This window comes from Sminthopsis crassicaudata, chromosome 2 (assembly GCF_048593235.1).
Source record: "Sminthopsis crassicaudata isolate SCR6 chromosome 2, ASM4859323v1, whole genome shotgun sequence".
NCBI lineage: Eukaryota > Metazoa > Chordata > Mammalia > Dasyuromorphia > Dasyuridae > Sminthopsis > Sminthopsis crassicaudata.
The window spans coordinates 115113469-115127499 of record NC_133618.1 but is presented as its reverse complement, the minus strand read 5'-3'; the positions used below and the strand labels follow the sequence as shown (position 1 = coordinate 115127499).

Below are 14031 nucleotides of genomic sequence, written 5' to 3'. Positions count from 1 at the left end.
TGAACAATAGCTCTAATCTAGCATGTTCCTCTATATTTTAGGCTATAGGACAACAACAAAAAAATCTTCACATTATAAGGAAAGAATTGTTTCCCCTGTGATTTGCCTAGGATAATAAAATTGGGGCTAGCTCACGAAGTGAAGGAAGTTCAGAAGAAATTCTCCCTTCTTCCTCTATTTTCCTTAATTCTAAATAGGAATTATCTAGAAGTTTATGAATTATACACCAGAAAAATAAAATAAGAAAGTGCTCTAGTGAGCAATAGTAACTTTGAGAAAAACAGAATCTGTCCATTTTTCATATTATATCACATGACAGGCATTGAGGAGGAAAAATAAAGTTGAGAACTGCAAGATTCTCAACCTGTTTTTATGCCATCCCACTATCCAAGTACTCTTAGATTTGACACTTTCCTATCTTTGGGAAAATCATGGTGACTACTACACAAGTGGAAAACACAGCAAGAAATGAAAAGTGATCAGTTTCAATGGTAATACAATGGTAACACATTTCCTTCAAAGTATTTTGTTGCTTGTAATTTTAAATCAAATTGCAATAATTATTTCCTATCAACATAAGTAACTGTTCAATGCTTGTAGTAAATAGGACCAGCATCTGTAATGATTAGTCTGTTTTAATAACCAAATATTCATGCAGAGGCTAACCCCTTCATGAATTCACTGCTAATTTTAGATTAGAACAGCTCTTTTCCTTATGAGCTAGTGGGTGTGCAAGGAACAGAGACCCAAGCTAATCAGTCAACAAAAACTTAATATGGACTTACTATGGGAACATTTTCTGTACTAACTGCAAGAGATACAAAGAAAAGCAAAGAAACCAAAAATCAAAACAAAACCTCATCTCTCTGTTCTTAAGGAGCTCACATTCTAATACAGTACACATACATTCATATACATAGAAGATATATACAGAGTATCTGGAGGGACCAAAAAATTGCAGAAAGTGGGATATGAACTGAGTTTTGAATGAAGTCAGGGAATCCAGGATGAGATGAGATGAGGAGGAAGAGCATTCCAGGTAGTCAGTGAAAAGGTACAGTAATCAGGAAGGAATGTGAGAAAAGCAAGCAAGCTTGTAAGCAACCCATATGGTGCATGGAGAAGTACAAATTGAAAGACTCAAAAGACAGGATGAAGTCGGGTAGAAGAATTTTAAAGCAAAAGAGAAAGACTTTATTTAATCTTGGAGGCAATAGGGAGCAATAACAGTCTAAGTTAAATAGAATTTGAATTGTAAAAGGAATAAGTTACAAATAGGTTATCCTAAAACCTCAAACAATTTTAAACTATCTTCTGCTTGAGTATGTCCATATTCATTTGTGCATAAATAATTAGAAGACAAATACAGAGCTATAAGAATTAGCAGTTACCTAGACAAAACTTTTCATTTTTTACAGATGAGGAAAATGAGGCCTAAAAAAAGTTAAGTAACTTCCCCAATAACAGGGCTAGGACTTAAATTCAGGTGATCTGACTTTCATTAAATCATATTACCTAGGCTGTTTTTCTAGTATTTTCACTACTAATGGTTAAGGGATGTTTTTCCAAACATTTACATATGTTATATTACTTGAAATAGAAAGTTTATTATTGTTGTTGCTGTTTTAAAGTTTGTTCAAAATGTAAAAGGGAAAAATATTTACAAATGAACAATAAACTGAGTCTGCCAGTTTGTTAAAGTTTCTCAAACTTCAGCAACATGAACTTATTATCCCTCCTTTTTCACTACTTTCAAAATGCTCTTTTATTTACGCTTCCCCCACTCATCAGAAAATAGTTCATAATTTCTAATTAAATTCCCCCAGTTTGCTAGTATCTGAAGAAAACTCTGAAAATGCTGAAGCAGCATTGATGTCTAAAACATTTTGCACTTTCCTACTCCATCCCCTTAAAGTAAAGCTTGGATGCCACGCACAATTACACAAGAAAATCAAGAAAGCCATTACATCCAGCTTTTTGTCACGATCATTGTTACCATGGCAAAAAGTGGGCTCAGTTCAGCACAGCTGCAAGAGAAGGAGAGGTCTGCTGGTCTTTTGTAGAGATAGTCACAAGTGCAGTGCCAAACTGTCATCTAAGTCCCATTTTCTCAGGCCATTACTATTGTCCACAGATGATCTGATCTCATCCTTTTAAATATCTGCACCTTCTCTCCATTCCTTAAATTAATATCTTATTCATTCACAGTTGGCTAGGGACTTAAGGGCACAATGAATCTACAATGAAGACTACTTCCTGATATCCCTTCTCTTATCCCCAAAACTAATATGTAGAATGGAAAAATAAAAACAACATAGAGGTTGATAATAGCACTCCCATTAACTAACCAAGGGAACCCTCTAAAGACTTCATCACTATTAATTGAGTTTTCCAATGCAAGATACCAAAGAGTTTGGACTATAAAGTTATTTCTTTTGGTCTAGGTGACAGTCAAATATGATTTCAGAGCAAAATGATAGAAATTCAAAGATAGTATCAAAACACACATCTTATTGTATTTCCTATATTTTAAATGGCATCAGTATTATGACTTTTAGAAAATAGTTTAAACTGACTTTGTCATAATGCAGAGATTTTCCTTTTTAAAAAATGCAGTAACATTTTGAAAGCAGAGAAGTTTAAATTATCTGAAATGAATACATTAATCAAGAGCTTATATTTACTCCAAACAAAAGCTACTGGCATTTTTTACCAGCTAAACAAAATATTACATTTCTAATGAGATTTCAGCTGGGTATCGTTCATCTTAAAAAGAAAAATAATGAAACCATACCTGTTCCAGTAGCTCCAGAATTGGTCGTGCAGGTAGGCCTGGTGGCTACATTCATCACCAAATGAGGCTTTGCTTTCAATCCAGTGAATTATGTGCCCTTCTAAAGCTAAGGGACAAAGCATTACTAATATAAAGTGAAGTGAATGGGATATTTGAAATTCTCAGCTCTGCATAGTTTTCCAAACGTTTTAAGTTAATGGAGCACTGGCTAATTTATACTCATGATGAGACCAACGCATGGTCTGTAAGTGTGCTTACAAAAAAATCTTGTACATATACATTTCAAAGGATATTTATGACACAATTACTTCTATTTTACTTTTAATTTTTTTTTCTGTGCTTCAAAACCTCTTGTAATATGGACCATTTTTTAAATTTGCTTTTATTACTAGAAGGATAAACACATAAAGTAGACCAAAATATTGGCAATTTTAAATGGAATCATATTTCAGAAAGTTAATATTTTAAAAATTATTTGATTTGACTCAAAATTTCATAGGATTACAGACCTAGTGCTGTAAAGGACCTGAGGGGTCATCTATTTCAACCTCTTCCCTTTGGACATAGAGAACCTGAAGCTCACAGAGATGAAGTCACCTGGCCACGACCACAAAGCTAATAAGTATCATGTAAGGTTTCAAATCACCTTCTCTGACTCTAAATCCAGTTCTCTTTCTTTATAGGAAAGGGATTTTTTTACTCCACAAAATATATGTATGTAGAACTTTCAAAATGTTAGTTTCTCTCAACATTTGTTAATATTGACAAATATAATTGAGTTAGTCTCATATAATTTTATGAAAATAAAGACTCTCTTTCCCCTGACTGAGAGATATACAATGAACTTTTAGGACTTACCGACTGGCACTTCTAATATGAAGTCTGGTGTTTTGTCATAACCCTTTGCACGGAGTTGATCTTCATCTACAAGGAGAACAAATACTATTATTTATTACATTATTCCATTAACAAGACAGCAAAATAATTACTTTTCTTTTTTAAAAGAGTGCAAAAATTACTAATGCAGTCATACATATCCTTCTTATGCATGCAATACTATGTCAGATTAAATGAACCTTCTTAACAAACCTGAAGCATGGATATAAAAATGCTTCTTTTGTCGCCTCTGCATTTTTATGTCTTCATTATAAACATCATTAATTCAAGCTGTCATACAGCACTTTTTTGTAACTGAAAATATTCAAAATAAAGAAATATATTTGCTGATTGAAAGAGGTAGTTTTCTCCCCCTTCACGGAGCTTGTTAATAATGCTTAAAAGCTAATATTATAGTTCTTAACAAAGTATAATATGGAAGTCTTTTAAAGTTTTGAATTAAAGGCTTTTAGGAGGTTTTTTTTTTTTTAAACAAGTTCAGCTTCAAATAAAACTATCTGTGAAGTTGAGGAAAGGGTGATGAGGAAGCAGTCACAGTAGAGTATTAATCATACTGCTTAATTCCTTTGGCATGCTGTAGTTTGTGGTATTTACCAAAGTTTTACTATTAACACTATCTAATTTTGAAAAGTAAAGATGCTTTGAGCTTTGCTCTAAGTCTGTTCGATTTCTTGATCCTTTGCAAATATCAGTCATCTATTAGGAAAGAAGTAAGGCTTTCTAAGTCAGGAAAATGCAGAAAGCTGACAAAGTTGTGAAAACTAGCTATGTGCTTAGTTAAAAAAAAAAAAAAAATCCTTCAATATTTTCTAAATGCTGTCCTTGACTTCTAATGCCATTACAATGTGATTTCTGAAATGAGGAGTTCTCCATTAGATTTTGGAGTGACCAGGTCATTCAATTCCAGACGTGGCTTTCTGTCTTCACCCAACCTCAACTAATGGCCCAACCAAGTAACAAGGAAGGCTGTGTGGTCTCTTAACATCTACTGGGCTGTTGACATTGTCATGCATCCCATTCGCCTTTCTGCATCACCTTTGATTAAAATTAATGGCCCGTTCCCAATGTTGGGTAGCTTATTTCCAATCCATTTATCAGCCTAAGACAGTGGTTTCATGGCCAACGCTCAGAAACTCTGTTTTAGAACACTGTTGTGTGCATCTTGAAAGGTCAGCATTTTGAGCTTAAATAACCTTTTAACGACAAGAACAATATTTAAACTAGATCTTTAAGTGAAAATTTGTTATAACTCGACAGCATTAAACCAAACCAAATCTCATGGCTGCTGGCATTTGGGGCACTTTTCTCCTTGAAGTGGAAGAAAAAGACAAATGCACTTTTCAGATAATTAAAACAGAAATCAAACTAATCTTACTGGGGCAGGGGGAAGCTTGGAAATATAGGTAAATAGATACTTTTATTTTTCCTAAATGGCAGTCAGAAAACAGCAACTAAAACATTTCATAGAAAAGTGAAATCATCTCTATTCAGGTGCTATTCTGAAGCCCTGGAGTGATGATAAACGGTTTTAAAAGCAGTGTGGATGTTTCTAAAGGTAGATTAATTCTTATTGCAGCTTAGTTTGATCAAACTTTGTGGATATTTAAAATGCAATTTGAAAAGAAAAATTATGTTTCTGAGAAAAATTCAAATCAAATTTTGCATGGTCAAATGTGACCATGCAATCCATTGTACTCGTCCAAATCCTTTATAAAAAGGAGGCATATAACCAACTTACTTACAAATCAAGATTATGAACACAAATACCCATAACTTAAATTCCATAAATAAGGAAAGAAAGATGAATGACACAGATCAAATACCGGAAAAGATAGTGGAATTTTTCCATCTGTCCACAGAGAACTTTGAGCCATACAGTCAGGTTGGTTTGGATGGAATTCTGAAGGGCAGATGACCTCTAAGGGTTCCTCCTCTTTTCAACCAAATTCATATTTTCATTATAAAGAGTAGAGAGGATATTTCCTCTTGAAGAAAGAATCACTTATTTTCTTTTCCTCCATTATTTGCCTTGTTTCCCTTTCTCATTTTTTGTCATCATGACATGATTGAGTTTTCCTTCTCTAATATTTAGAGAAAAAAAAAATACACCTCCATAAACACCAAAATGATTAAGTCCAAATCAGTCTAATAATAGCAAATGTTTTAGTATATATAAACTGCTTTCCTCAGCATAATTTTATGAGATAGGCAGTCCAAATATTAATATCTTGATTTAATAAAAGACAAAATTGAGACTTGGGGGATTTTAAGCCATCTGTTTTGATTCTTAGCCCAATGAACTCTATTATGGAAAACTTTGAAGGCAAATTGGTAAATTTCTGCTAAGAATAAGCTACAAATAGAGACTATGTCTCAAAAGGATCACTTGAAGAAACTAGAATGTTTATCTTGAAGACAAAAAAGATCTATGAGAGATATGAACATTGAGGACAACTTCATTGTCATTGAAGACAATGAACTTGAGGAAGAGAGATTAGACTTGGCTGCTTGAACAGAGAAAAAGAAGAGGTCTTAAGGAGACACTTTTTTTGGGTCAGTGTAAAAACAGACTTCCTAACAATTACAGATAATCAAAAGTCTGAGTAGGTAGTAGGTTCTCTGTTATTGCAAGTTTTTGAACAAAGAAAGACTGGACAACTATATCTTGATGACACTGTAGAAGGAATTCTTCTTATTTGTAGGTTGGATTACTTAAATGAGTAACATCTCTTTCTAGCTTGGGGACTGTGATCTCATTAGACCATGATGCTTTTTCTCCTATTCCTCCTAAAAGAAGTATAGAGGGAAATGTGGGAGGAAGGGGAAATGTGGGAGGGAGGGGAAAGATGAACTGAGATCTTCACCTCTTCCATAAAGCTTTATCGTACTGATGCTTTCCTATCTCAATGGTCAATTTACCAAAAACTTTAGGAATTTGATTAGTAGTTCAGGCATTCATATAGTCTTAATCTAGATTGCTAGTGTTGTATTTTTTCTTAACCTAATTTATTCTCCTCTTCTCCATGCGTTCTGCATTGGTCTGTGTATTTTTCCTGATCCTGAGGTAAGGCCTCAAGTGATTTTACTTTGTATTTTGGGTCATCACCTCTTCATGATGTGACCTTAACCAATGTACTTGATGTCTTAGTCCCTGAGTCTATCCTGCAGAAAAGAAACAAATATTGTCTCTATTGCTAATAAGTATGTATTGGTTGGGGAGAGAGGGGGATATGATATCAATAAAGCACTTAAATGATAATTTTTTAAAAGCAAGAGATATTAGATGGAAGGAACTCTGTTACACATTTATTAAGGTTTCATTATTTACAAATCAATCTGCTACAAATTAAAAAGTCAGGATCCTTGCTTTCAAAGAATTCACATTATTCCATGCTGGCTAGTCAATTTCCAGTGAAGGATTTTGCTTTATCACTATCAAATATGGAATGCAGGGAAAAGCACCATCTCTGACTTCTGAGAACTTGGTTCTATAGTTCAGCCTTTTAAAAAAAAAAAAAATTTTTTTTTTTATTTTAGTAAATCACATGGCTTTCTAATCTTATCCAGGAAATTCATTTAACTTCCTTTCAATTAGAATGCTGCTAAGGCTACTATTTGATCAGTAGGCTACAAGATCTTCTTGGAATGAGCTCAAATTTGTACCAAGTTCTTTTAAGAGAGCAATTTGCTATCAGCATTTTTTGTAGCATATACTACACAACCACAGCAATCCATCCTAAGACTTATCGGTCCTTTAGAACAGGGGTTCTCAAACTATAGCCTGCGGGCCAGATACAGACCACTGAGGACGTTTATGTGGCCTGCAGGTTATGGCAAATGGGCTGAGGGGCGGAGACAGAGTGTGAGTTTTTGTTTTTACTATAGTCGGGCCCTCCGACAATCTGAGGGACAGTGAACTGGCCCCCTGTTTAAAAAGTTTGAGGACCACTGCTTTAGAACATTCTTCCCAGGTCTATTTAGATGGCATTCTAAATTGCCTGAAATTTTGTAGAGTCCATTACAACAGCATTTATCAAGCATTTCCTTGTGTGTAAAGTACTGTGCTAGTGCCAAGAATTCAAAGATAAAATGAAAACCACCAACAATAAAAAACAAGAATAATCCCCAACTTGAAGAGTTTACATTCTACTGTGGGGAAAAATCCATGATCAACTGTCAGTCTATAAATCTAGGAAGCCTTTTGGCTTTAGGATCTGTACAGCCAATAAGAGACTCCTGGAGATTTGAAAGGGGCATGGGTAGGGGTCTAGTTTAATGTGCATTGGATTTCTTTACTCCTTTTCCTCCTCATATTATACCCAATGCACAGAAGCAAAACAACAGAAGAAAAAGGGAAGTGAGAAAAACATTATCAGAGAGAGGCATAGGCTATATGATTTTTCATATCATGATTTGGAAGAGAACATTAGCTGTCAAGTAACTCAATCTTTGACTCCCACCAATTAAGACTCTCACCAAAATGCATAACCTAAGTAACATTAAACCATCAAAACATAAACACTATAACTATCACAAAATAATAGCCAAAAATCCATGTTCAACAAGCAACATGTCTTCTTTAATTGTGTCAAGTAGGATAATTCTGTAACCATTTTATTCAAGTCACTCTAATTTCAATACCTGATGCTGTGATTTCCCATTAGAATGGGAAACTAGTTAGGTTAAAGTCAGTACAATGAGATTAAGTTCAGGAAGACCAAATATGTACACATGGTGGGTTTGATGATGAATGGCATTGGAGTAAGGAAAATAAAATCAAGGTTCTGCTCCTTTAAAAATAGCTTTCACATAAAATGTATGACAAGGTAAACTCCTGGCTGTTCCTCTCTTAGGAAAAACACTTAGTCAAAAAGCTTGGTCTTTTAATAGGTTACCAAAGAGTTGGATGAGAACAAGTAGTCTTGTTCTTCTACAGAAGAAATCTTCATTCCCTATAATTAAGGAAATTCTCAAAATCTCTATTAGATATTGTACGATGATCAATTGTAAATGACTTAGCTATTCGCTACAATACAGTGATTCAAAATATTTCCAAGTCTCATGATGAAAAATGCTATTCACATCTAAAGAAAGATCTGAATACAGATTAAAGCATACTATTTTTAACTTTTTTATTTTACTTTAAAATTTTTGGTCTGTTTTCTTTCACAACATGACTAATATGGAAATGTTTTGCATGATTATACATGCATAACCTAAATCAATTTGCTTACTGTCTCAAGGAAGGGAAGGGGAAATGGGGGAGAGAATTTGAGATTTAGAATTTTAAAAAAGAATACTAAAAAAACTGTTTTTATGTGGAACTGGGAAAAGTTATTTTAAAAAGCAAATGCAGTAGTATCTATTAAAGCTCAGGAGAGAGATCTTTGGGATCATAGGATTTCTAACCTCTTCAAATCACCTAGTCAAAGTATATACATCTAACCTGAGTCAAGACTTTAATTTATGTTAGCTTAGGATGGAGGAAGGAGTTGGGGAAATTCAGCAGTTATAATAATACTTCAAGCATTACAATTCAAAAGCTGGACTTTAAAGTTAAGACGATCTAATTTCCTCTATATTTTGGCTCTTGGGTTCATACTTTCCTATGTCACAATGGATACTTGATAGCTCTAGACTGGCATCCTATTAAATTTTTGCGGGGAGGGAAAGGGCTTGTCCAGACTCACAGAACTCATAAGTGTCTGCGGTCATATTTGAATTCGGGTCCTCCTAACTCCAGAGTTGGTGCTCTATCTACTGTACCATCAAGTTACCCCTAATCTTTAATCTTTTTTTAATCTTTAAAAAAATTATTATTTTAGAGGGAGGGGGGGACAATTTGGAAAAATGAATACAAGGGATAATATTATAAAAAAATATATATATATATATAATAAAAAATTAAAAAAAAAGATATTGTATAAATATGTATACATATATTGGATTTAACATATCTTAATATGTTTAACATATATTGGATTATTTGCCATCTAGGGGAGGGAGTAGAGGGAAGGAGGGGGAAATTTGGAACACAAGGTTTTACAAGGGTCAATGTTGAAAAATTATCCATGCTTATGTTTTGAAAATAAAAAGCTTTAATAAAAAATTAAAAAAAAAATATTATTATTATATATTAGAAGTTATCCTTTAGAGCAAGGATTCTTAATTTGGGATCCATGAACTTTGATTTTGAAAATAATTTTTCTGAATAACTATTTCCTTTGTGATCCTAACCATTTAATTTTATGTATTCAATAGTATTATTCTGAGCCTGGATCCATAGGCTTCCCCAGACATCCAAAAAAGTGTGTTTAAGAATCTCTGAGCAAGAGTCTTCCAACCAATGAATAAGCTACTTCTTTTTGGAAGTGTGTTAACTCAATGTACAGACTGATAAAGCTGCTTGGTGCTATTTAGTAAAATATGCAGGTTCATGAGGCTTCATTTTCACTGTTAGAATAATGCTTCTGGCTATCGGAACTCGAGGACCTACAGTTTTAGTTTTGCTATGCCTTAGCAGATAGTTTTGTGGATTGGGATGATTTAAAAATGAGTTATCCTGAAGTCTATTTGGCCACGAGCCTCTTTGAACTTAGGTTGTCTCCCTGAATGCTGTGCTACCTTTTTTTTTTCTTCAAGGAAACTAAGATTAAGTGACTTGCCCCAAATCACAAAGATTCATTATCAGAACTGGAATTTGAAACTGTCTTCTGACTCCAGAACCAAGGTATCCTCTAAAAATTACAAACCAAAACCAACCCTACCCTGTTCTTTATATATATAAAAAATTTGTTTTTTATATATATTCCTTGGAGTTTCATTTTGGGATCTCTGTTAGGGGATGGTTGGTGAATTCTCTCAAAAGCTATTTTACCTCCTGGGCTCCAAGATATCTGAGCAGTTTCCTTGAGAATTTCTTGAAAAATGTTGTCCAAGCTCTTTTTCATTGTGGCTTTCAGGTAGCCCAATAATTAATTCTTAGATTATCTCTTCTGGATCTACTTTCCAGGTCAGTTATTTTCCCAATGAGATATTTTACATTTTCTTCCTTTTTTTTTTTTTTTTTTTCATTTTGGGGGTTTTGTTTGACCGATTCTTGATGTTTCATTGAGTTATTCACTTCCATATGTTCAATTCTAATTTTTAGCAAATTATTTTCTTTTGCATTCGATCAATTATACTTTTAAAGTTGTTTTCTTCATTGGATTTTTTTTTCCCCCATTTCACTAATCCTATTTTTCAAGGAATTGTTTTCTTTTTCCATTTCACCAATTTTTAGGTTGTTTTCTTAAGTCAATCCAAACTCCCCTGCAAGGCTCGCTCATTTCCTTTCTCCAATCAATTCATATCCCCCTTTGAGACTTTTATCTGGAAATGTTTTGCCTTTGGTGTCCTCAAAGTTTGAGACCTGTTGCTCCCTATTTTCATAGTAGCTATCTATGGTCAGAATTCTTTTTGGTTTTTTTTTTTTGCTCAGTTTTAAAGGCTGAGATTTGCTCATAGGGCATAGGGGAGAGTGTCCAGAATTTCCTCTATAGGTGACAGGGGCTTCTCACTGTTCTGGGAGCAGAGCTCCTGTAGGGTGGACATGGCCAAGTCCTGCTTGTTGTGCTGATGTTTGTGGGCTCACTATTTGCCTTCTCTACTTGCTAGTGGCCTTCTGAATCAGATCAGAATAGCCAAAGCTGCTGTATTTTGGCAAAGAGCTTCACACTAGATTTCCCCATGCTAGGACTCTCTACTCTGGGACTCATTGCCCTGACCCAGTTGAAAGAGACCTTTCTTGAAGTCCTTCCAAGATATCTTAACTTGGAAAATTATTACACTCTGAATGTTTGTGGGTTCTATTATTTTTTAAGTTTGTTCAGAGGTTTGATCTAATGTTGATTCTGAGGGAAGCCAGGAAGAGCTCAGGCAAAGTCCTGCCTGCTCTATGCCATCTTGGCTCTGCTCTCACTAGAAAATCATTTTTGAGAGTATAAGTTCCTTTACAGTATCAATGTAAATTGAAAAGGGGTAAAAGGTAACATAGGTGTGTGTCGAAGTCACTTTTATGGCAATAATAGGAGGGAGATTTTCAGTTTCATCTCCTGGCACTTAATTCAGAGCACATTACACATTTGGAAGAGAAGGCCTTTTCTTTCTATGTTACAACTTGTAAAAGAATTTTGCTATACTTTTCAAGTGTTATTTTCTCAAATAAAGCATGCAAGTACATTCCAACTTAAAAGAAAAAATTTTGATTCAATTCAATTAACATTTAGCATTTACCGTGTGCAAATAAATAATGTTCTCTTCCTGAATTTTTATGTAACAGCAGATTTCAGAGTTAGAAGAGACCTAAGGGATTTTCTAAAACTAGTATGTGTTAGCACTGAGGAAACTGAAGTGCAGGGAAGTTAAATGATTTGCCCAAGATTGCAGAGCTGGTTGGTGGAAGGGATGGGATATCCTGTCTTTTAAAATTTGGCGACGTTCTTGTGAAATTCTTTCCAAATTAAGGAAAACAACAATTTCAACACCCCAGAAAAGGTTTGCTAAAGATCTTTAGGGACAGCCAGTTCCTAAAGATCCCAGTGGACAGCCATCTTTTTGAAATTGTTTAGGTGATACTTGCCTGTAGACAAGGGAATGGACTAGCTAAGTTTTCAAGGTCATTTCCATCCATGTATTTCAATGATTCTCTCTCCAGTTTAACCAAAATCAATAGAGCTTTACTCACAGACACAACTGATGTTTAATTTTTAAATACAATAAAGGTCTTGGTTTATTTTTAAAATCCCATGACTACCTTTGGATAGGGAAAAAATAGAAATTGCATGTGTATAAAGAACACTTTGAAACTTAAATTCCTTTGGCTTTTTAATTACCCACCCCCTCCCCAGAATACCCAAAATACCCAAACCAATTACATACCAATTACACAATTTCTTTCTTTCTTTCTTTTTTTTAAGTATAGGGTTGATTTTGAGTCATGAGGACAAAACACATCTGAAATAAGTTAACATCTACTTAGAACTTCCAAGAAGGCCACAACAATTGACAAAGCAGTGGTTTGGAGATTTTTTTTTTTGGGGGGGGGAGAAGGTTATGGCTATTTAAAAGACTTTAGTTTTAAGAAAGAAGGTCACCCACAAGAGTTTCAGTTCACAAAGGCAAATTAAACAAAAAGTCATAAAGATGAATATTAAATCTGAAAATGCTTATTTACAATTTTTCAAAATAATACTTGTAAAATGTTATACCAAAGATAATTTATAATATATGGAAAATATCAACATTGTAAACTTATGAAAATAGAAGAGTACCCCCTTTCATGAATTATAATGAATCTTTTTTTTTTTTTTTTTTGGCTTCTAGAATTCCATTCTCGCATTATTTCTTTGTTGTTCCCTCTAAAACCATTTTAATGTTTAATCCTAGAAGCATTTGGACTGGCCATGCCTTCCACCTCCACATTTCCTAAAAGTAGACTTCACAGCTCTTTGTGCAAAAGTTAGATTCGCATAATCACTAAGGCGAATTTTTTAACAGAAAAGGAACTTTGAGATCATCTAGTTTAACCTCGTTTTGCAGATGAAAAAATAGACCCAAGTCCACGATACCTATATATTTAATAAATGTATGCTGAATTGAATTAACAAAGACTACAGGTCTAGTTAGGGCTCAAAAGCCCTCTAGATAAGCTTCAGTCTTATCTTACTCCCATTGTATTGCTGTATCCTGAACACTGAACTGACTCAGTCCATATCAAAGTCTTTTCTGCTGGTTAAGATCTACTGTAAGTTACATATGGCTGACATAGGTTTAGGAGATCCCAAACAATGCAATAATGAATTAGGACTTATGATGTATATCTATTAACATAACATAAAACTAGCCTATTAAATTAGTAATATATTATAGAATCATATCTTATATTTAAATTTAATCTTATACTAAAATCCACATTAACAATCATATATATATATATATTTTTTAATTAACAAACCTATTACATCAGAGGTATAGGGCACTCCATTGGTGAGAGAATTTCCTCTCCCAATGCTTCTGCCAAGATGTTTTGAAATTCATAGTCTTAATACCTGGGGAACTAAGAGTTCAGATGATTATTCCAATATTTTAAAGCCAGTATAGGTCAAAAGTGGAACCTGAACTCAAGTATTTCTGGATTCTAAAGGAGACTTTCTGTTCACTATGCCAAGATCCCTTTCATTAAAATTAGGTTTAAAACAATAACTTCTATAATGAAAAATAAACTGTTCTGTTTAGCTTTTTAAAGGTGTTCAGTGTATTATTATTGTTTCCCTTCTCTACTCTGTAATCCAGCCAAAAAT

At 33.9% G+C, this 14031-nt stretch overlaps 1 protein-coding gene and 1 long non-coding RNA gene across 7 annotated transcripts in view; one reads left to right on the top strand and one right to left on the bottom strand.

The window, feature by feature from the left end:
* CDIN1 (CDAN1 interacting nuclease 1) overlaps nt 1–14031 on the bottom strand; it is a 265077-nt gene that overhangs the window by 99186 nt on the left and 151860 nt on the right. For all 3 annotated transcript variants that reach the window (XM_074287063.1, XM_074287062.1, XM_074287064.1), the window contains 2 exons: nt 3653–3718; nt 2795–2900 (listed from right to left, as the gene is read on the bottom strand). In XM_074287063.1, the coding sequence (XP_074143164.1) occupies nt 2795–2900; nt 3653–3718 (172 nt within the window). The remainder of the gene's footprint in view (nt 1–2794; nt 2901–3652; nt 3719–14031) is intronic.
* LOC141554776 (uncharacterized) overlaps nt 1–14031 on the top strand; it is a 58981-nt gene that overhangs the window by 13571 nt on the left and 31379 nt on the right. The gene's annotated exons all lie outside the window — the stretch shown is intronic.